Source organism: Hetaerina americana, unplaced genomic scaffold, assembly GCF_022747635.1.
Source record: "Hetaerina americana unplaced genomic scaffold, ioHetAmer1.1.p SCAF_1, whole genome shotgun sequence".
Lineage (NCBI taxonomy): Eukaryota > Metazoa > Arthropoda > Insecta > Odonata > Calopterygidae > Hetaerina > Hetaerina americana.
Genome location: NW_027286069.1, coordinates 119,973,182 through 119,994,238, shown reverse-complemented (window position 1 = coordinate 119,994,238; position 21,057 = coordinate 119,973,182). Strand labels below are relative to the sequence as shown.

Here is a 21,057-nt window from a genome sequence, read left to right as displayed (position 1 = left end):
GACACTCTCTCCCTAGGCTAATGATTCTGAGTCAAAGATTATTCAAGCTACCTCTCATTTAAACAGATTAAAATATAGATTTATTGGGTACTCGACGCCAAAGTAGTTCCCTTCTCCCCCATAGTTTCATCTCAAATCACATGCGAAATGGCCGTACTGTGGAAGACCTAGTGAATTCACCATCTAAATCAAGTATTTCATAGTTTTGGTATAAAAAAATAACTCTTGCAGATGGAATTAGTTTACAAACAGATGCATCATGGTATTTGATGCACCATTCGCCATTGAAAAAGATTCGAGCTGAAATATTGGAGCACAACTTGCGCGAAATGCACCAAGCGGTCCAGTGGTCGAAGCGTCTCATCTCGATGCGCGAACTTAATCGAAAAATTATCAGGCTATCAAATTGTTGGCGTGGCAATCCAATGTCCCAAGTTAATTTATAATATTCTCAAAATGTTGAAACATATGTGTGTTATTAGAAGTTAATGCTGGTCAAATATACTGTTAATTTTTTAATATTTAATTGTTAATGTCCACTGTTACATTTTTAGGAACCTTACAAACTCGCTCTTTTCCATCTTAGTTTGTAAGTTTCGTAAAGTGCCATTAATTTCCACAAAGTTGAGTCCACTACTAGCAATTACTTGGGCAGTAGTTTGAATGGTGTGGGGACTGGCGTTCGATAAGTGTGTACAATGGATTCCACCCATGAGAATCCGGGATCGATCCTTGGTCTTGGAAATATTTTTCATCGACATTCACTCAAAGGGTGTTGTTCCTTGAATTTCTCTGCGTTTCGCTCGTGAGGAGTACCTTTGCTTTTGTTCGTCCTCAATCCTTAACAACAAGAATCTTTATTTCTTTGTCCTTGCGTAATATTCCCTTGATGAGAAAATACCACAGGTATATCAGACCAAACTCAACCAATCAAAAACCCACGAACAGATTTGCAAACGCTTATGCCTTTTATTCGAAAGATGCAATGCGTTCGTATGCAATCGGAGTCATGAATGCTATACTTTCATAAATTTGACGGCGGCACTGAAACTCAGCCATCTCATTATCTTAAAATATCCCTTTAGTACATCTTACGGTTTAATTTTTGGGTATGACATGGTTAACACCATTGAATTTTCTCGAAAAAAAAACATTTTTATTTCAATCTTTTTGTCATAAATCATCCTCCGATTCAACTCTTAGTCATTTCTTTCCTCCAAAATTACAAAATCCGGCCAGTTAAATGCTCTCAGTCAGCATTTCCCCGGTGAGATCGACGCCATTTGACCTCTCGCACGTGATGCGCGGATCGGAGTGAAGGTGATGCCGGGGAATGGGTCAAGTGCGACCTCATTCCGATTTGGACGCGTTCTCTGCTTCGCTTCCAACAGGTGGGTGGCCGTGTGTCACCCCCTCAAGGCGAGGTCGCTCTGCACGCTGAGGAGGGCACGCATCCACGTGGCCGCGGCTATGGCCTTCTCGCTCATCTACAACCTGCCGAGGTTCTGGGAGGTGCACATGGTGAAAGAGACGCTCTTCCTCAACGGCCCGCCGCCCTCCAACCTCACCGTCTACGAGCTCAAGGCGTCTCCCCTCCGAGCCGACCCCACCTACATCTCCGTCTACGTCAACTGGTCCTACCTGATCGTCATGTACGTGCTTCCCTTCGGGGGACTGGCCTTCCTCAACGCCGCCATCTACCGACAGGTGAGACGGGGGTCAAACTGACACACACACACACCCAACCTGCTCGTTTTAAAATAAATGGGACCCATTTTGGTCACGTGATCATTATTACGACCTCCGGGTCGCGGGATTTTCTTTATAACATTGGGCATCGTCGTCATTTTGAATGATCGTCACTGCAATGAACTTGCGCAATGTTCAAGGCGCCCTCAAGAGATGAGATGTTTGGGCTCTTTTTTAGGCAAGGTTATTTTTGGTGCCCTGGTTACCTTGATTTTTAAATTTTCTAAATGAGGTGCTCCTCCATCAAAATTCATGCCCTTTAGTTTCAATCTTATTTGAGCCAAGTGTCTTTAAGGGTGCGTTCCAAAAGTAATTAAATTATTTTTTTAAGCAATTTATTGAGCAGATATACACGAACACTTAAAATTCTTTCAAGTACTTCTTCTTGGGCTCCTGCACATTTCTTTCCAGGGACTGTATTTTAGCTTCGATTCTATTTGCTTCCTACTGCTGATGATAGTCACTTGAAAATTATCCGGATATATCTAGTATCTAGTTGACGATGTTCTTAGATCCTCGCCATGCGATCAATTAGATGGACCTCGACAACCTTTGCTACTGTTTCCAACCGTAAACAGTCCCCCCCTCCTCCTCCTCCTCTCTCTCTCTCTCGTATGTGCGCGTCCGGTGCTAGTCTTTCCTTTGTGCCAAGTCTCTCTCCATTCAAGACCATTCTATTCCACGCCGATCCATCCGGAGTAATTTTCCATTTCCATTTTGCCGCACCCAAACACCCAATGTGTGCGGTCAGGGCAGATTATTGGCTGCAAGTAATTGAACGCGTCTTCATGCTTCCAAAGCATTTCTTTCACCCCTTCGGACAACGTCTCGAAATCTTTCATCCGCCGCGACCATTTCCCTCGCGATAATCGACCTTATGATATTATTTGATTCTCGAAACACTTTTATGAAAACACGAACAGAAACTATGAGCATGTTGGTACTTACTCTTTTTCCTGTTTGGCTCGTTAGTTAGTTTTTTTCTGTTTAGCGATTAAATCCACCCGCATCGCTCGGAGCCATCATAGACTCGAGTGTCGTATCAGCTGAAGTACACATTTCTGAGAAGGTTTATCACGGTTGCAGCTAATCAATATTTTTACACTCTTATGTGGTTTTTGAATGTTACGTTGTAAAAATTGTAACGGCAAAATATTACTTTCATTATTAAAACGCACGTTTGCAGATAGGCAATATCGGGTGGCCCACAAGTATTACAGTCAAACTTGCCTTTGGAAAAATAACATAACATCACAAATCCAATCAATATCACCAAAGACAATAAATAAAATCAGTCAGAAAAGAAAGCAATACACTTAAAGGAAACATCTAAAGACCTATCGCTAAAACAAAAAGAAAAGAAAAATCCCCATCTCATTAACATCAGTTTCCCAAATCAACAAGAAAATAATCAAAACTAAGCTGTTACATACAATTTCATTCAGCAAATCAATCAAATTATTATATAAACTGTTTACATCTTTTCTTAAAATTATTTACCGTATTAGGGAAGGGCTCGAATACTTTTTCAGTAAACTGTTCCCATCAACAATTGTTTTATTAAGAAATGAATATTTTTTTCAATTTGCTCTCTGTGACCGCCATTTTACCTTGAATTTGTGGTCATTTCTCCCTGTAAAATTTGGGTTCCCCGCCTCGATCCTAAGATCTGCCCAAGTTTTCTCTCCCTCTCTTCAGATTGCGGAGCATTCCACAAAGTCAGCATATTTTTCTTCTACTTTGTAAAGGTTCCCAGTCCAGCGTTTTTAGCAGTCACCCTCCCCATCAAATTACGACGTTCTTACAGTGAAGTGTTCCAAAAATTGCTTGTCAATAAAATTGATATGTGTCCAATATCTACGCATAGCTAGCCAAAATATTTCAGAACAAATGTTTATTTTCAATGATGTAATTAAATAAATGCCTGATGGCTCGTTCAATCCGCCAGATTCTTCTCTTCTCTTGATTCCGCCACCCGAATTCCTGCAGCATTTTCCACGCTCAATATTTTCTCGTAGTATTTTATGACTAAAATATTTAAGGGTCTCCAACAACCTAATAAAATTAGTCAAAAATTATTTTACCAACCGCGTGATAGAATACTCCAGCAAACACCTCAAGTTCTCTAAAGTAGCCACGAAGGGGTACCCACAGGGTTCGGTTCTTGGCCCAACCTTGTGGAACCTCTTAACCAATTCGCTTTAAAGAGAAGAACTCCCGGATATGTGCAATATTATCGCATATGCGGATGATATCGCAGTAACTATCCCTGGAAACAGCAGAAAAGAGCTGGAAATGTTGGCGGAAAAAACTCTACTTATCCTAGAAACCTGGGCAAAAAGTAACAAACTGAAGTTATCCATAGAAAAAAGCCAATACATGATCCTAGGAGCAAAAATATTAAGAAACCCGGCATGTAAAATCAATGGGAAGAGAGCTAAAGAGAACGAAGACCTTTAAATACCTCGGCATACACATAGACGATAAACTTACCTCCCAACCTCACGTGAACTACACTTGCTCGAAGGTTAAGACTATCTTTGGTGCCATAAGAAGGCTTTGCCGTTGTACATATGGCCTCAAACCGATGGAAAACATTTATGAGGGAGTAGTAATACCCATAGTCACTTATGGGTGCGAAAATTGGTCCCATAGAGTCAATCTCGCAAGATTCGAGAGTATTTTATGACGAATCTCATGAATTTTGTCTGTGCTTTTCCCAATTCGTCAATGAATATTTTTCTCCATGGATCCCAAATACTTCTCGTGTATTTCAAATGTTTTAATAGTGGGAAATAGATGCGTTATGTATAAAAGTAAGAAAATGCGAGGAATCGATCAGATACGTCATCAATTCGTAACTGAGAAGAGCAAATACAAAATTTGATTTAATTCGTATTAGATGGATTCTATCGAGTCACCTTGATTTCGGTGCATTCGCTCAATCAGTGTTATGGGATCCAATGTCCAACGTCTTCATTTTGTCGTGGATCTTTGAAGGTGAGATTTATTTGATTACAAAAGTTTGCGCGTTCTATCAGGTAAAGAAAAGGGTTTGAAGCTCCGCCTCTTCCTAATCACGCACAGTCTTTGAAGAGACTCTAAATGATTAAGTTTCCCTGAAAGATGAGCCGATGGGAGCATTCACGCTGTGAGATTGCCATTTTCAAACCGAATTCAAATTTGAAACTCAATACCAATACCTCTAAAACATTCTAACTTTTTCGATAAAGTTAATGAGACTTTAAAATCAGCCTGCAAATATATTTTGTTTGATTTCTGTTTATAGTCTCATATGAAAGCGCTGTTTGAGTGAAACTCCGCGTCAATATTATACAAATAAACATGGTTATTATTCTCGAGAGAAAATTTGAGATCTCAGCGGTGTGCTGAAAAAATTTATGAAAAATTCCCAAGCACGTAATCCCATGATGAACTTAATTACTCGGCTCATTTTGACGGCTCTCTCGTGAAGGAAGGCAGTTTTCAATCTTAACAATACATTCTCATTAAGAAAAGAAAAATTTCTTTGCTTCAAAATCTCAGCATCGTTAAACTTTTCGCAAGATGCCACCCATCCATTTAGACCGCACCGCACTTTGCTTATTATACAAACTACACATGAATAGTGATAAAATATTTGAACAGACATTCTATTGTTCAATTATAATATTTTGCATATTTAATTCAGATGGAATATTCAATTGCTCACAATTATTTACTATGATATCCGAGCTAAAAAATAAGTTTTTGTGTGCTGTTTCTTTCTGTTTACAGCCTGAATTTCCGTAGAATATTACCGTCATAATTATAATACATTTTATATCCTTAGTTTTTTATAGGGAGTATATGTGGATCAATGCCAGTGACTACGGCAGTGTTTGATGATCTGTTTTAAATATTATCCCTTCGACGTTTAACCCTCCTGATTCCTTGGCTCTGGTTCAGCGACCAATGAAAACATAGCAAAAAGAAGAACACAGTAAGAAATTGGGCGCTACTTTTCGGGAGTTTTAATATATTGCCATTATTTACTCTTGCTATGAGGCAACATCTACACACATTTATTTCATAGAGTACTGTCATTTGATTATTTTTTACAACTCCGTTATCCGTCATCCTGAATGTAGCTGTGTTTGCAGTTGTTTGGCCCCACACTAATTAGGTAGATCAGACCGCAAAGATAAGTTATAAGGGAGATGGATTCCAGCACAGTTAGATACAAATATTCGTTCTTTCCCCGCAAAATCAGGGATCATAAGGGTAAGAAACCAAAGTCACTGCAGAAATATCGAAGACATTTAATTTACAAGTCAGGACAAGATTAAACGTTGCGTAGACATTAGGTATATTCATAGATGTCTCTGTATGTTAGTTAACGGAGTATGTATCGGAATTCATGTGAGTTATAAAGGTTTTTGCATGACTATATGCGATATAGTGTGTTTAGATTGGTATTTATTTGTGAATTTTGCATGCGGTTTTATTCTCTTTTACGGGTTGTCACCTAACACCCCCCCCCCCGCCACACGCCCTTGAGGCGGCATGCGGGGTACTATGTAGATGTAGATTTGAGTAGAAATTATTATTAACTTATTACTCCCTTGCGCTGCGAGTAGCAAGTAGAATTTTAAACGCACTATGGGTGTAGGTTTGCATAACTATTTTAATTTTGCATGTAGTTTTGTTCTCTTTGACGGCTGGTGACCTAACACTCCACGCCACACGCACTTTTGGCGGCTTGCGGGCTATCATATAGTTGTAGTTGAAAGGCGAAAGCCAACTGGAAAAGGGTTTCTTTATTTTCTCTAGGTCATATTTCTTTTGTATGTTATAGAAGTTACATTTTCAGAGTGGTGTTTCCACAATACGAGATAAGGAAATTACGATTGCAATTGTTTTCTTCTCCTATTATCCCTTCAGGAGGAACACGGAGTAGTTGAATATAGGGAGTTAATGCACTCGAATTGGTGGGATGCCGATGGGAATAATACTTGGAGCTCTTTCGATTGAGGATTGGGGAAAGGAGCGAAGTGGTGTCTCTCCTGGAAAGCTATAGATATCCAACGATGACAAATTTCCGCCCGGATCCCGGCCTCGCCTTGACCTCTCGTTCAGATCGCCCTTCCAGGACACTCCTTGCCCCCCCCCCACTCGGACCACGCTCGCCACATTCTCGAGAGAGGCGCGGGACTCTTGGGGAAATGAATGAGGTCCTCTTCCCCGGATTGATCCTCCTCTTTCGCGCTTTATCGCAGGATTCGATAATCAGGTCTTCACCGCGGAGAGTCGCGTGGTCCCGAGAGCCGTCAAGGCGTGGCTGACCTCCAAGATCACTCGCGTACCCTTTTACCCCCCCCCCTGCCGGTTACGAAGGAGCCCCACTCGATTTCCGGTATTCGCCCGGCTTCCGCAGATATCACGGTGCTTCTAGGGATATTGGTCGGTTGGGAGACGTCATGCCTCCTGGCGCATCACTGTCTTTTAACGGGCTGGGGATTTCTTATGCTATAAATTCATGCGTTCATTCAGTATGCTATCTTGTCGTTTGTCAAGTGTCACTTGGTTTCATAGGCGAATCACATGTGTCCTTTTTTTGCCGTAAGCAAAGCGTGTATCGTGAAACACATCTTTATCAGTTCCATGCGAGTATCGACACTTGAGGAATACATATAGTCGCGAGGGTTTTCGCCAGCCATGATATCGAAGAGTTTTAATTCATAAACAGAAAATTCGGTATATTTCACGCCACCTTCCGAAAAGTCGCCTTGCTGTCGACAACTGTTGCAAAATAGCAGCCAAGCTGCTCCAGGGTTCCAGGCAGGGTTCCAAGCTGGCGCCAGGGGCCAGGGTTCGCTTGTGAGGGTTCCGATTGGAAAGAGGAATTTTAAAATTATGCATCACAGATCAACGTAACGTTTAAAAGGAGAAAGTGATTGAGGGTGTGGTATTTTCTACTTTTCTTCTCTCACTATTTCAGCAATAGAACACAAAATGCGTGTGTGTTGCCAATATCGGTAATGGGACATCTGTACGAAAATGCGAGGATTGAATGGATGACTTCACCAAATGAGTTGTGGATGAATGTGGATTGCATTACGATGCTCCTGAAGTTTAATGTTTAGACGTTAGAGGCACAATTTCTGAGATCTGATTCTCAAGGCGCCATCGTCTTCTGATTCAGACCGTGGTGATGTTTTTAAAAAATGTTGCTTCTCTCATCAGGTCATGTTTCGTAACTCGCAGTCACACGACTGTATACGAGAGGCGAAAAGCCATTCTTCCGATGGATTCAAGCATTCGGAAGTTAGTTGGTGTTTTCATCCGACGCCTTCCGACCACATCAAACTGCTCTAGTGTTCATTTGCAAATTCTCTTCCCGGCATAACGTGAAGACGTAGAGTTTGAAAATTTTTCAGTTAAAAGCTATTGCCAAAATATGATTTTATTATTCCGATCTCAAGCGCGCCATCTGTTCAGGTCCATTGGCTAGTTTAATTCTCCTCCTTTCCGATTAAATATCAAGAATTCATGCGACGATAGACCTTAATTTTCATACCTGTATTTATTTCCAAGAATAATTCGTCCACAAGCCTTTCTTTAAGACATTATCTAACGTTTTTTTTCCGCCAACTCCATTGTGTCTCAATATTTGACCAATTGACATGTTTCTTTATACTAACATCAGCGACTTCATGTCTTTTTTCTCTCATTTTTACTCATACTTTCCTGTTGTTTATTTTCTCTGTGAAATTCCTCTTCGGCTTCAGTCCCCGAATTCTAGGATTTAATTTGCGTATATTCATGTGATATTTACATTACGCTGTTAAACTCTAACTTTTGACGTCTCGCTTTCGTTTATCTCTGGGAATGCTCTCCATTCTCTTGTGCTTCAACTGTTGATAGGGATGTGATCTGCAAAATGGAACAAGTTTATTTCCTCGCTCACATTTACTCCTTTGATATCCTCTCCTTGTTTCACTTATTCATCCACGCTCTTGGCGAGTATTAATCAGTGAAGATGAGATATCGCATTTTTCCATTAATTCTCAAGTTTAATTTTCCTGTATCTTCGTCTTCTGCTTCGTATTGCATTCTTTGTATGCCTGCTTGGGCCTTCAAAACTTGTATTACTCTCTGGCGTGGTGGTCTGTTCCATGCTTTTCGCGTTTCAAGTTGAATCTATTATCACATTCAACACTACCTAGAGACTTCTTCAAATCCTTGATATTAGTATTTGATATGTCATGTTTTGTGTTTCTGTTAGTATTCATTACCTTCGATTTGTCAAAGGATTTCAATCAGCTTCAAATTGTGCGTTTGAATAAGCTACCGTCGATAATCATTGACCAATAATCAATTTCAATGTTTGAACATTAATCAGTCATCAAAACTTACGTTGAATCTGCTTCATTTTATTCTATTTATAGGCCAGGCAAATAAATACATTTAGCTCGATTCGTTTCAACATATTATTCTTTCTGTTTTCTTGAATTTGGTTCAGTGTTACAGTCCCACATAAATCAGTTTACTATTAAATTCATTGAAATCGATCTCCTACCCTACCCAAGTTCTTAACATTGATAGACACTGCAACTAGAAGCTTTCATTGATTGCATCAAAACTGAAATTTTATGTAATCAGAAATAAGTAAGAAGTATTGCGTTGTTACCTGATTAGAAATAAACAGAAATTCCTGAGAGAATAAAATCGCATGGGTATATTTTTTAATTCCAATTTGCAAAAATATTTCAATGCCCATCATTCACAGCTCTTTAATTCGGAGTTGTACAGCGATAAAAATTAACGCGGATTTGAATTAATATATTATTTTGTATCTTCCGGTTTGCGCGTTCATGTTTTTAGCGATTAATACTCGTCTAAGTTAAAGATCATTTAGTCACAAATACAATTTTTCTTTCCGCTAAAATTGTATTTTTTTATATATTCCCAGAGAGGAACAGAGTTTTATTCCAGGAAATCTTAGTTAGAACTTGAAAAATACCTCATCACTGATCCCCAGGCGTTTATAAATCGAGGATGCGTGGGACCTCCTGCGTCTGCCATTAATACTGAGTCAAGAGTTTGGAAAAATGTGGGCTTGGAGGAGTTTTACCGCACATTCTTCGCACTGGTGTTTTGTTTTTTTTTTTTTTATTGGGAGGCAGGCGAGTGACAAATGTGAGACTGGGGCGTCCCTGTTTGCGCCCCGTGTATACGTCACCTCCGGGAGGGGGTTTTTTTTCCCGCCCCCCCCCCGGGGGGCTGGGAGATGGCGCAAGCGAAGTACTCGCAGCGCGCGGCCGAGGGCACTACTCGGCCGCGCCTGTCTTTCGAGATGGGCGACTGCGAGAGAGGAAGGGCGGAAGTAGTTGGTGGCCCTCTCGGCCTCCGCTGACACATTTCATGGACTGAAAGTGTCGCCAACTCAAATTCCCGGCCTTGCTGCGATGGATTTCCTCCTCGACTCGAGACTTACTACCATTCATTTCAGGTTTCTGGTGTTCAGACGACAGAAAATATTTCCCCTTGGTTCTTCGTATTTATCAAACCCAACGTCATAACATATCGCCCACGCACCGAGTACCATTCAAACTCGCCGAGTAGGGATGCGCCATAGGATGACGCGTACTTAAGCTCTCGTGTCATCACTCGATGGGAGATGTCGCGCAGCGCCGTCACTCCTCATCCCCGGAGGGTTGGCACCCTGGCTGGGAAGAAAACTGTACGTAGACGGGTGCCTCGGTGCCTGGGGCAATAATCTTCGTTTATGTCCCAAACAACTGATGTCGGAAGTGCATTCTGTGATTATTTCTTACTTGCATTAATATGAAATGTGCATCAAGGAATGCATATGCCTCTTAAAAACCGTATTCCCAGGAATGATTCCATGTCTATCGACCAAGATTTGTATCTAAGAGAATAAATCTTGTTACCAACATATATGCGTACCGAGGTACCAGTAAATGTCCCCGTTTTCCATATTAAGAATACAAATGCGCTCCCTGCTGGATCCCAGCAAGAATATTTACCTAGATTGCGAGTGTAACACTCAAAGAGGCTGTGCATCGGAAAAGTGAACATCAAAACGAAGAGAGTTATTTGTATCGTAAACACTCGCGCAAATACAAGTCCACGGGTGAGTCAATGTATGTTACTATTCACACATGCTGTTTAGAAAAATTCCTCAACTTCCAGAATACTCGTATTTCTTCTTCCTGTCGTGCTTGCAACGGGCCAAAGTTCTTGTCTTTCATAGTGATCCGGGTGTCACCGGTCGAATTGAATTTCTCAACTCATAGTAAACACGTTTCGTAAACTTTTAAATATTTTACCATTAAATTACTTGCATTATCTCCATCACACGGTTACCTCTCTGAATTCATTGCATGAAAAGGTCAGCCTCCAACGCGATGAGGCATCGAGAAGAAACGCGAACTCAAGGAAGGCGCATTCGACAGGACGAAGGAAGGAAACGCATGTTATTGATTTAGAATACAACCGGCTCTCTCTGTAGAATAATACGTATGATGCAAGCCGAACAGATAAACTTCAAACCAGGCACAAAGAGCCAAAGAACTCCCTAGTTGGTTGGTTCCCCCTACGCATATCTAGGGTCATTTCGGACGGCCCGGAGCGAAACGGCGGTCGTGGAAGGCAAGATGGCGCGCGTTAAACGCCTCACCCTCCACCATAATGTCCTCTTCGCAGCGGCGACGAGAACCCCTCGTCTCCGCCTCCATTCCAGCTACGGCTCGACAAATCTTGCCATCAGCCGCCATGATACTCCACCCCAACTGCTCCAAGTCAATGGAAGTGGATTCCGGCAACATGGCCGGCTCATAACAGCGCATATAATGTTTTATATGCGTCCGCCACCTACCCGCTCCCATTTCCCACATCCCTCTAACTCATACACTCCCGAGGTATTATGTCAGCACACACAGTTTCATCGGATTATATGAAAATCTTTCTCCGTCTTGACACATCAGCTGTAGTTAATTTTCCAAGGGTCCTTCTCCATTATTTTAAAGTTATTAAGAAGTTTTAACCAATCACAGCAATTATATAAATTCCAATTGAATATGCATTTGCATATATAATAATTTATAACATATCTATATATATTTTATATATATTTACATAATATAAAATATTATAATTTATATCTAGATGTATGTGTACATAAATATATATATATATAGAAAAATATATATATATACAGGGGGAATATATAAATATATATATATAGTATATGTATATATATATATATATATATATTTATTTATTTATTTATTTATTTATTTATTTATATATGTATGTATATATATATACGGGGAGGAATATATACATATAAATATATATCCCTCCCCGTACTAAAACCTTGACGTGGTAGAGGGGCTTGTGCGTCTGTTCCTCGCTGCGTCTGTTCCTCAGTGAGGCGGCTGCAATGACGTCTGACCCCAATGGGGCAGCCAGTAAGTGATGGTGTCACGTTAAAAACACTATTGAGGAAGGCAACGGGAAACCACCTCAATTATCATTCCCGAGAAAAATATGACGGACGATAGAGATATTTTGAGTCCTTGCAACTACGGGGCTGGGCCCAATCGGCCGTGTGTCGTCCCCGGCAGCGGGGGAGGCAAGGCTTCCGCGGTCGTCATCCCACGAAATCCTTGCAAGGGAAAACCAGCAGCAGCAGGACAGAAGACGCAGGAGAAGAAGATTAAATTAGTTAGAATAGGAACGTGGAATACTAGGACAATGATGAGGACAGGGAAATGAGAGAATGTTAAGCGAGAGATGGAAAGGGGAAATATAGATATTTTAGGTCTATGCGAGGTGAGATGGAAGGATAGCGGGGATTACTGGAGTGATAATTATAGAATAATATACAGCGGCGGGGACGAGAGCCAACGAGGGGTTGCCGTAGTATTAAATGAAGAGGTAGGAAGAAGCGTAGTCGACATAGAGCAGGTAACGGATAGATTATTACTAGTAGAGATAAAAGCAGAACCGACGAACTTGGTTATTATTCATGTATACATGCCACCGAGCAACCCATAAGGACGAAGAGGTCGATAGGATATACGATCAGTTAGAGGACATAATCGCGTGTGTTCCTGCAGGGAAACATTTGATAGTAATGGGGGATTGGAATGCGACGGTAGGCGAAGGAAGAAATGGTGATGACGTGAGGGACTACGGTTTAGGCACGAGGAATGACCGCGGGGAGAAAGTAGTTGAGTTCTGCAGGAGGCAGGGCTTAGTCATCACCAACACTTGGTTTAGACACCACAAAAGACGCAGGTATACAAGGAAAATTCCAGGTGACTTAGAAAGGTATCAGCTAGATTATATTTTAATTAGACACAGGTTTAGGAACAGAGTTATAAATTCGCACAGCTTCCCGGGAGCGGATGCGAACTCAGACCACAATTTAGTTGTTGCGTCCGTTTCAAAAAGATAAGGCAGGGGCGGCGAGTTAGAAAATGGAATGTAGAAGCATTAAATGGTTTGAAAAGGAAGGAGTACCAACAGGCGGTAGAAGAAATCATGGAGGATGGTATAGAGCTAAGTACTATCGAAGAAAAATGGGAAAGTATCAAGAAAGGGATGTCTAAAGCCGCAAAAGACACTGTTGGTACCGTTAACGCTAAAAGGACTAGGAAACCATGGATCACGGATGAGATGATTACAAAGATGGATGAGCGGCGAAAATGGAAGAATGTAAATAAAGAGTTAGGAAAATGAAGTACAAAGAATTGAACAATAAATTGAGGCGGGCAACAAATAAAGCAAAAGAAGCATGGTGGAAGACGCAGTGCGAAGATATGGAAAGTCTGCAGAGGAAGGGTGAAATTGGTGCGCGGTATAGCAAAGTTAAATCTTTATCGGGAAGTAAGAAAGGAAGATCTATGCTAACGGTTAGAGATAAGGCGGGTAAGATAATAGTTGACACAGGAAAGATCCAAGACAGATGGAAGGAATATATAGAAGAACTGTATTGTAAATAACTGAGACCAACAAAGTTAGACATTGAAAAAGAATATGACGTAGAGGAAGACAGCTTAGGTCAAGGCATACTAGACAATGAGATATAAGGGCATTAAGGGAGATGAAACTAAATAAGGCTGTGGGGGTGGATAAAATTCCCGCGGAACTATTGAAATGTTTAGGAAAATGTGGGAGGAAGAGGCTATATGGGCTGATTCGTGGGATCAGTTAGTTCCTATTGCCAAAATATGTAAAGGCTACATCATGTGAGGACTACCGGACGATATGTTTGATATCCCACGCAGGTAAAGTTCTTCTCAGGATCATAAACAAAAGGATAGAGAGTAGGGCAAATGATTACCTAGGGGATGACCAGTTTGGGTTTAGGAAGGGGAGAGGTACGCGTGATGCCATTGCAGTAATGAGATTATTCATCGAGAGGAATTTAGAACACAACCAGGAGGTATTTGCCTGTTTCGTAGATTTCGAAAAAGCTTTTGATAGAGGGAACTTGGAAAAACTAATGAGTATATTACCGAAATTAGGAATAGATTGGAGGGAAAGGAGGCTAATCCGGAACCTGTATATGTCTCAGACTGCTCGGGTGCAAGTGGGAAACGGGGAGTCCGGTTGGGCAATCCTAGGAAGAGGTGTAAGGCAGGGTTGCCTATTATTACCATTGCTGTGCAACCTGTATGCAGAGGAAATGATTAAAGAGGCATGGGAAGAACTGGAGGTAGGAATGAAAGTGGGCGGGGAATTCGTAAGAATAGTTAGGTTTGCTGATGGGAGTTTAGGGTGGGAGTGAGAGGAATGGTTGAGGGAGAGGAAAGGGAGAGGAGAGGCTAGCGGAGATAGGGAAGGAGGGAGAGGGAGGAGGTGGAATTGTCACAAAATCGGAATAGAAAACAATCTGCTCACGGCAACAATTGCAGCATCCGAGACCCCGGTTTCAACCTACAAAGTCGTGATCAAGACCCTGCAAGTCGAAACAAAGGCCACGACACCAAAACTCTTGCGGAAAAACAAAGTATTCAACTCTCCGATATGCATCGCTTCCACAAAGTGGACAATTCAGGTCATTCCCATCAGTGAACGACATTGAGGCCCGGATGCTGATAGGCCATACAGGGCCAAATGAATGGCATTTCAAGAGTTTTAAATTTTATAGGGTTATCGGATGTGGGAAGGGACGCTAGGACGGAAACATTGTAGCAGTGCTTGAAAGGGGTTTTATGATGGGAAGCATGGATAGGAATGGGGAGACCCGCGGTCGGGGAGGAGGGATTGCACGAGGAGCGGTGGTTGATAATCCTAAGGTTCAGGGGTGTGGAACATGGGCCTATGCAAAAGCCCGGGCAGGGTTTACAGGTCAGAAGAGTGGGGGAAGGGCGAGAGAGAGTTAAATGATGGGATGGAGTGGGGTGGAGTGGTGAAAATAGGGCAGGTTTTACATCTTCCTCCGTGACATGGAGTGAGTATGGCTCTGGGTGTGTGAGGGGATTTTGATAGCGGCTTGGTGGATTTGAGAATATCTGCTTGGTTGGCGGGCCGTTTTAAGGTGACAGAGGGGCATTTGGGAAGAAGGTGGAGGAAGTGTTGTGATTTTTGAGGATGGGGAATAGGTCTTTGAGGATGAATTTGAGAGACTGAATGCCTGGGAAGTAGGTAGTACAGATTGAGAGAGGGTGGGAGTCTGTGGTTGAGGCAGGCTTGGGGGTGTAGGAATGTTTGAGTATTTTTTATGGAGGAGAGAATCAGGGTATCCTCGTTGGAGGAGGGAGTGGTGAAGGTTGGTGAGGCATTTGTTAAGGGATTCCGGATGGTTGCAAATATGGTGACTGCGGATAGAGAGGGAGTAAGAGAGGGAGCGCTTGGTATGGAAGTGGTGGCAACTGCTATAATGAAGATACTGCCGCTTATTAGTAGGTTTAGTGTGAACAGAAGTCAGGAATTTGTTATTGCTAAGGGAAATATTGGCATCGAGGAAGGTGGTCTGAGAGGATGAAATGGTCGAGGTGAAAGACAGAGATGAGGAATCATTGAGTTGGGAGATGAAGGAATTGAGGGAATCTATGCTATGTGGCCAGAGTAGAAAGATGTCATCAATGTATCGGAGCCACAGGAGGGGTTGCAGAGGATAGTTGTGAATGAAATTCACTTCCAGGACACCGAGGTGGAGGTTTGCATATGAAGGCCTGAATCTGCTACCCATGGCACAGCCCTTTATTTGGAGGTAAAAGTTATTATCCATTATTGAAATAGAAAGAAAGACTCGTACTTTTCCACAGATTTTATTAAACGGCACAACGCGTTTCACCGACTTGCGGCATCATCAGGTACAAATTTGCAAAACAGACAGAGCAAGCATATATACCCTCAGGACAGAGTGGGGGCGGGGAGGGTTGGAAGGATTTCAGGGGGGTGGGGGCTCGCAGGTGCGTTGATGGATTGTTTTGACCATTTCCAGGCTAATTTCTCGGAGAGGAGTGGGGAGGGGTATGGGAATAATTGCTCATTACAAAGTGTCGTGTTGGGGTTCACCAAGTGCCTTCTAATCTCTAATTGCTCGAGAGCGTCCATTTTTAATCCTTTTGGGAGTGTGTGTAATATCTCTGGGACAAAGTCACTGCTGTGGTTGAATTCTAGTAAATGCTTGGCGAAGAGAGAGTTGTTATTCTGATTTTTGTGACACCTAGCGTGTTCCTTGACTCGTAACTTGATATTCCTGCCGGTCTGACCGACATAAACGATGTTGCAATCCTCGCATTTCAGTTTATAAATGCCTGATTTGAGAAGGCTATCCTGGGTGTCTTTTCCATTGGCTAGAAGTTTGGAGAGGGTTATGGGTGGGTAGAAGGCTGCTTTGAGTGAGGTGGGTAGGCAGTTGGAAATCCTATATGAAAGATCTCCCAGAAACGGGATCGAGCACCACTTAAAATCTTTAGATACTGCGGGCTGAGATACGAAAATGCTTTTTATGGCCATTGCTTTTTGTTTTTTCCGTAGTAATGTGTCAACTAGTTTGGGGTTGAAACCATTGTTGGTAGCTATATTAGTGATATTCACGAGTTCAATTTTGAAGTTTTTGGGGGAAAGGGGGATGTGTAGGAGGCGGTGGATCATGGAGTGGAGGGCTGCGTGTTTGTGAGAAAAGTGGTGTGCGGAATCATTAGAAATTATATGGTCTGTATATGTGGGTTTCCTATAAATTGCAAATTCGTGTCTATTATCCCTAATTGTGATTGTCAAGTCGAGGAAGTTGATGGTGCCGTTGACGTCTTTTTCCACCATTGCCCAAAATATCTCAGACGAATTGGTCCCCCTCATCAAAATGACAGTTAACCAGAATTATTTTAGTTTCAACCACACCCTTTACAGCCAAACGGATGGGTTAGCTATGGGTTCCCCACTGTCCCCCTTCCTAGCCGAAGTCTTCCTCAATTCTGTAGAAGAACATCTTTTTAATGCTGACAATCAGCATAACAAAAACGTGGGCTATTGGTTTCGTTACGTGGACGATATACTATGCCTATGGACCGGAACCAACCGACAGTTAGACTCCTTCCTTAATTTCCTAAACACTCTTCATCGGAATATCTCCTTCTCCATGGAGCAATTAGAGATTAGAAGGCACTTGGTGAACCCCAACACGACACTTTGTAATGAGCAATTATTCCCATACCCCTCCCCACTCCTCTCCGAGAAATTAGCCTGGAAATGGTCAAAACAATCCATCAACGCACCTGCGAGCCCCCACCCCCCTGAAATCCTTCCAACCCTCCCCGCCCCCACTCTGTCCTGAGGGTATATATGCTTGCTCTGTCTGTTTTGCAAATTTGTACCTGATGATGCCGCAAGTCGGTGAAACGCGTTGTGCCGTTTAATAAAATCTGTGGAAAAGTACGAGTCTTTCTTTCTATTTCAATAATGGATATCAATTACTTCCACGAAGTGAAGCCTGAAACAATAGAATGTAATAGTTATTGTTGAAAGAAAAGGAGTTGCGGGTGAGAATGAAATTGGAAAGATCAATGAGAAATTCGGTGCTGGGGATGTGAGGGGTAGGGCGTTTGGAGAGGAAGTGGCGTAGGGTAGAAAGGCCTCCTTGGTGAGGAATGGATGTGTATAAGGAGGTGACATCGATAGTAGCCATAGTAATTTGGGTGTCAGGAGGGAGGGAAGTTGATTGGAGCAATCTGAGGGAGTGGTAGGTATCTTTTATAAAGGAGGGTAGGGAGTGAACTAACGGTTGGAGATAGTAGTCCACGAAGGCGGAAATTCTTTCAGTCGGAGACTAACGAGAGGAGACTATAGGGTGGCCTGGGTTGTTGGATTTGTGGATCTTAGGAAGGATGTAGAAGTGAGGGGTGTGTGGTTAGGAAGGGGAAAGGAGGGATATGTCCCTGGGGGATAGATTCTCCTTAGGGCCGTTGTCTCGGAGGAAAGCGATTATTTCTTTTTGGAATGCAGGGTTAGGGTCAGCAGGAATATGTTGATAGGAGGAAGTGTCGGAGAGTAATCTGTTGCATTCTTGAAGGTAGTCTGTAGTGTTAAGGATTACAACTGTCGAACCTTTGTCGGCAGAAGAGATGACTAGGTTGGGGTTGCGTGTGAGTTTTTTTAACTCAGCTACTTCGGCCGGGGAGAGATTGGGTTTCGGGTTTAGAGATTTAAGGAAAGGGCTAGATGTTTTGGACAGGAGAAAATTGATAAAGATTTCGACCGGGTGATTTGGAGGGAGCGGTGGAGGTTCAAGGTGGGAAGGCGGCCGGAACTTAGTGAGGGCGCTGTGTGTGTGTGCGGGGGATTGAAGAGTGGCGGGTTGCATCGCCCAGAAATGTCGCCATCTAAGTTTTCTGGCAAAATTTATGACGTCTACGAGGATGGTCGCGTGATTAATTTTGGGGGTGGGGCAGAAAGAGAGGCCTTTTCCCAGAAATGAGGTTTGATGCTCGTTCAGCGTGGTGCTAGAGAGGTTCAGCACGTGTTCGGCAGTATCTATTGTTTGGTCGACCGGCGGGGAAGGGACGGATTGAGAAGGGTTTTGTTGGTGGCAACGGCTCGGTGGAATTCCTGGTGTTGGTAGGGAAGGTGGGGGTAGGTGGAAATTAGTCGCTAAATCCGGTTTTTGTAGGAAAAGGTGTGGGGGAGGAGGGCTAGGTTTGACAAGTTGGAGAGATAAGGCAAGGCCTTGGCGGAAGTAAGAAGTGCACAGATTGGACAATTTATTTGAGGATTTTCTGCGTCGGAACTCAAGGGAGCAAAGAGCCAATTTAAGGATTCGGTTTAAATTCGAGAGGAGATCTATCTACATCTACTTAATACCCCGCAAGCCGCCGCAAGGGCGTGTGGCGGGGGGTGCTAGGACACGACCCGTAATTTAGAAAAGAAAAAGAAAAAAAAACCGCATGCAATAACCACAAAATCATACATCCACAAAAAAAACATGGCATACATTCATGCATGAACACCCACACCCCACACACATGCAAACACTCAAACTACATCTTACATACACATGCACCTGCAAGTATACCTAACAGCTTTGCAGTGTTTAACTTTGCTCCGACTTGTAAATTCAATGTTTTCAATATTTCTAAAGTGACTTCGGTTTCTTACTATTATGATTTCTGATTGTTCGGGGAAAGAATGAGTATTTGTACCTATCTGTCTTAGAATCTATCTCCCTTAGTTTATCTTTGTGGTCTGATCTACCTAAGTAGTGTGGGGCCATTATAATTCCTTCAGTGTCATAGTTCAACTCGTTTGTTCGGAACCTTTCTAAAAGTCTAAGCCTCGCTTGTTCTCTCCGCACTTCAAGTGGTTCCCAGCCTAAATCCCCTAAGAGACCTGTCACACTTGTGTTTTTATCATAACAATTTTTAACGAATCTAGCGGATTTTCTCTGGACTTTATCTAATTCTTTTTGCCAAATTTTCTCCCACGGATCCCAAATACTTGCGGCATATTCCAAATGAGGTCTAACTAGAGCAAAATAACACCTCTCTTTAACTTTTTCATTACATTTCTCCACCACCCGTTTTATGAAGCCAAGTTTCTTTAAAGCTGATCCGCATATTGTCCTGATATGTGCTCCCCATGAAAGGTGTGGTGTTAGAACAACCCCCAAATATTTAACTTGATTTGCCGTAGTCAATACTGAACCCTCTATTTTGTAGTTTATATCCTGATCCTCGCTTCCTTTATTCCAAAATTTCAAAACTGCACATTTATCTATATTAAGTGTTAATCCCCATTTATTGCACCATTCCGAGATATTGTCTAAGTCTCTAGAGAGTAGCTCGCGATCTAGTTGGCTCCTTATTTCCCTGTACACCACCGTGTCGTCAGCAAATAACCTTAGATTGCTACTAACGTGTGTGCTTAAGTCATTTATGTATATTAAGAACAGAAGAGACCCTATTACACTTCCCTGGGGGACGCCCGAAGTAACATCTCTCTCCGTTGAGCACAACCCATCTATGACTACTATTTGTTTGCGGTTTGACAAGAAGTCTCTAATCCAATTAATTATTTTCTCATTGATCCCATAGTATTTAAGTTTATGTAACAATTTATTGTGTGGGACTTTGTCGAAGGCTTTTTTGAAATCCAGGAATACTGCATCGACTTGTGTGTTGTTTTCTCCCGATCTAAGTATATCGTGAATGAAGAGACCAAGTTGTGTTTCGCAAGATCTGCTTTTCCTAAATCCGTGCTGGTTGTGGATTAGTATTTCCCTACTATCAAGAAATCTCATAATGTTAGTGACAATAATGTGTTCCAATATTTTACAAGAGATCGATGTTAAAGAAATGGGTCGGTAATTGGTTGGTTTATCCCTACCGCCGCCTTTATAGATGGGAGTTATATGGGCTAGCTTCCAGTCGCGAGGCACTGAGCCTTCTTCTATCGATTTTAGAAAAACAATATGTAAAAAGATGTGTGGAATTGAGAGAAAGAATGTTGATGAGGGAATGTGTGGAATTGTGATATTTGTGAATGAGGCTATTGTATTGATCTCGGATGAACGAGCAAAAAAGAAAGGACTGGTGAAACGAGTACATGTAGACTGGGATGTAGGACGGAAGGTAGGCCTGATACAGAGATCTAAATGCATAAACCATTGAGAATGATACCCAATGCAATGACTCCCCTTAACCGATCTGGGGTCCATTACACGGCGGAAGCGGCGAGTAAGGTAGCGGATAGGATACTCGACCACTGTAGGCCTTTTTTAGGATAGAGGGCAGGTCACTTAGTGGGTTAATAACATCTGGGGATAGCGCGTATATTATTATTAATAAA

The 21,057-nt window shown here is 42.2% G+C and overlaps 1 protein-coding gene across 1 annotated transcript in view; it reads left to right on the top strand.

Moving 5' to 3' along the window:
- The window catches only part of FMRFaR (FMRFamide Receptor), a 514,845-nt gene that overhangs the window by 460,646 nt on the left and 33,142 nt on the right, over positions 1-21,057 (top strand). Inside the window, exon 5 of the mRNA XM_071595760.1 lies at positions 1,392-1,707. Coding sequence (XP_071451861.1) covers positions 1,392-1,707 — 316 coding nt within the window. The remainder of the gene's footprint in view (positions 1-1,391; positions 1,708-21,057) is intronic.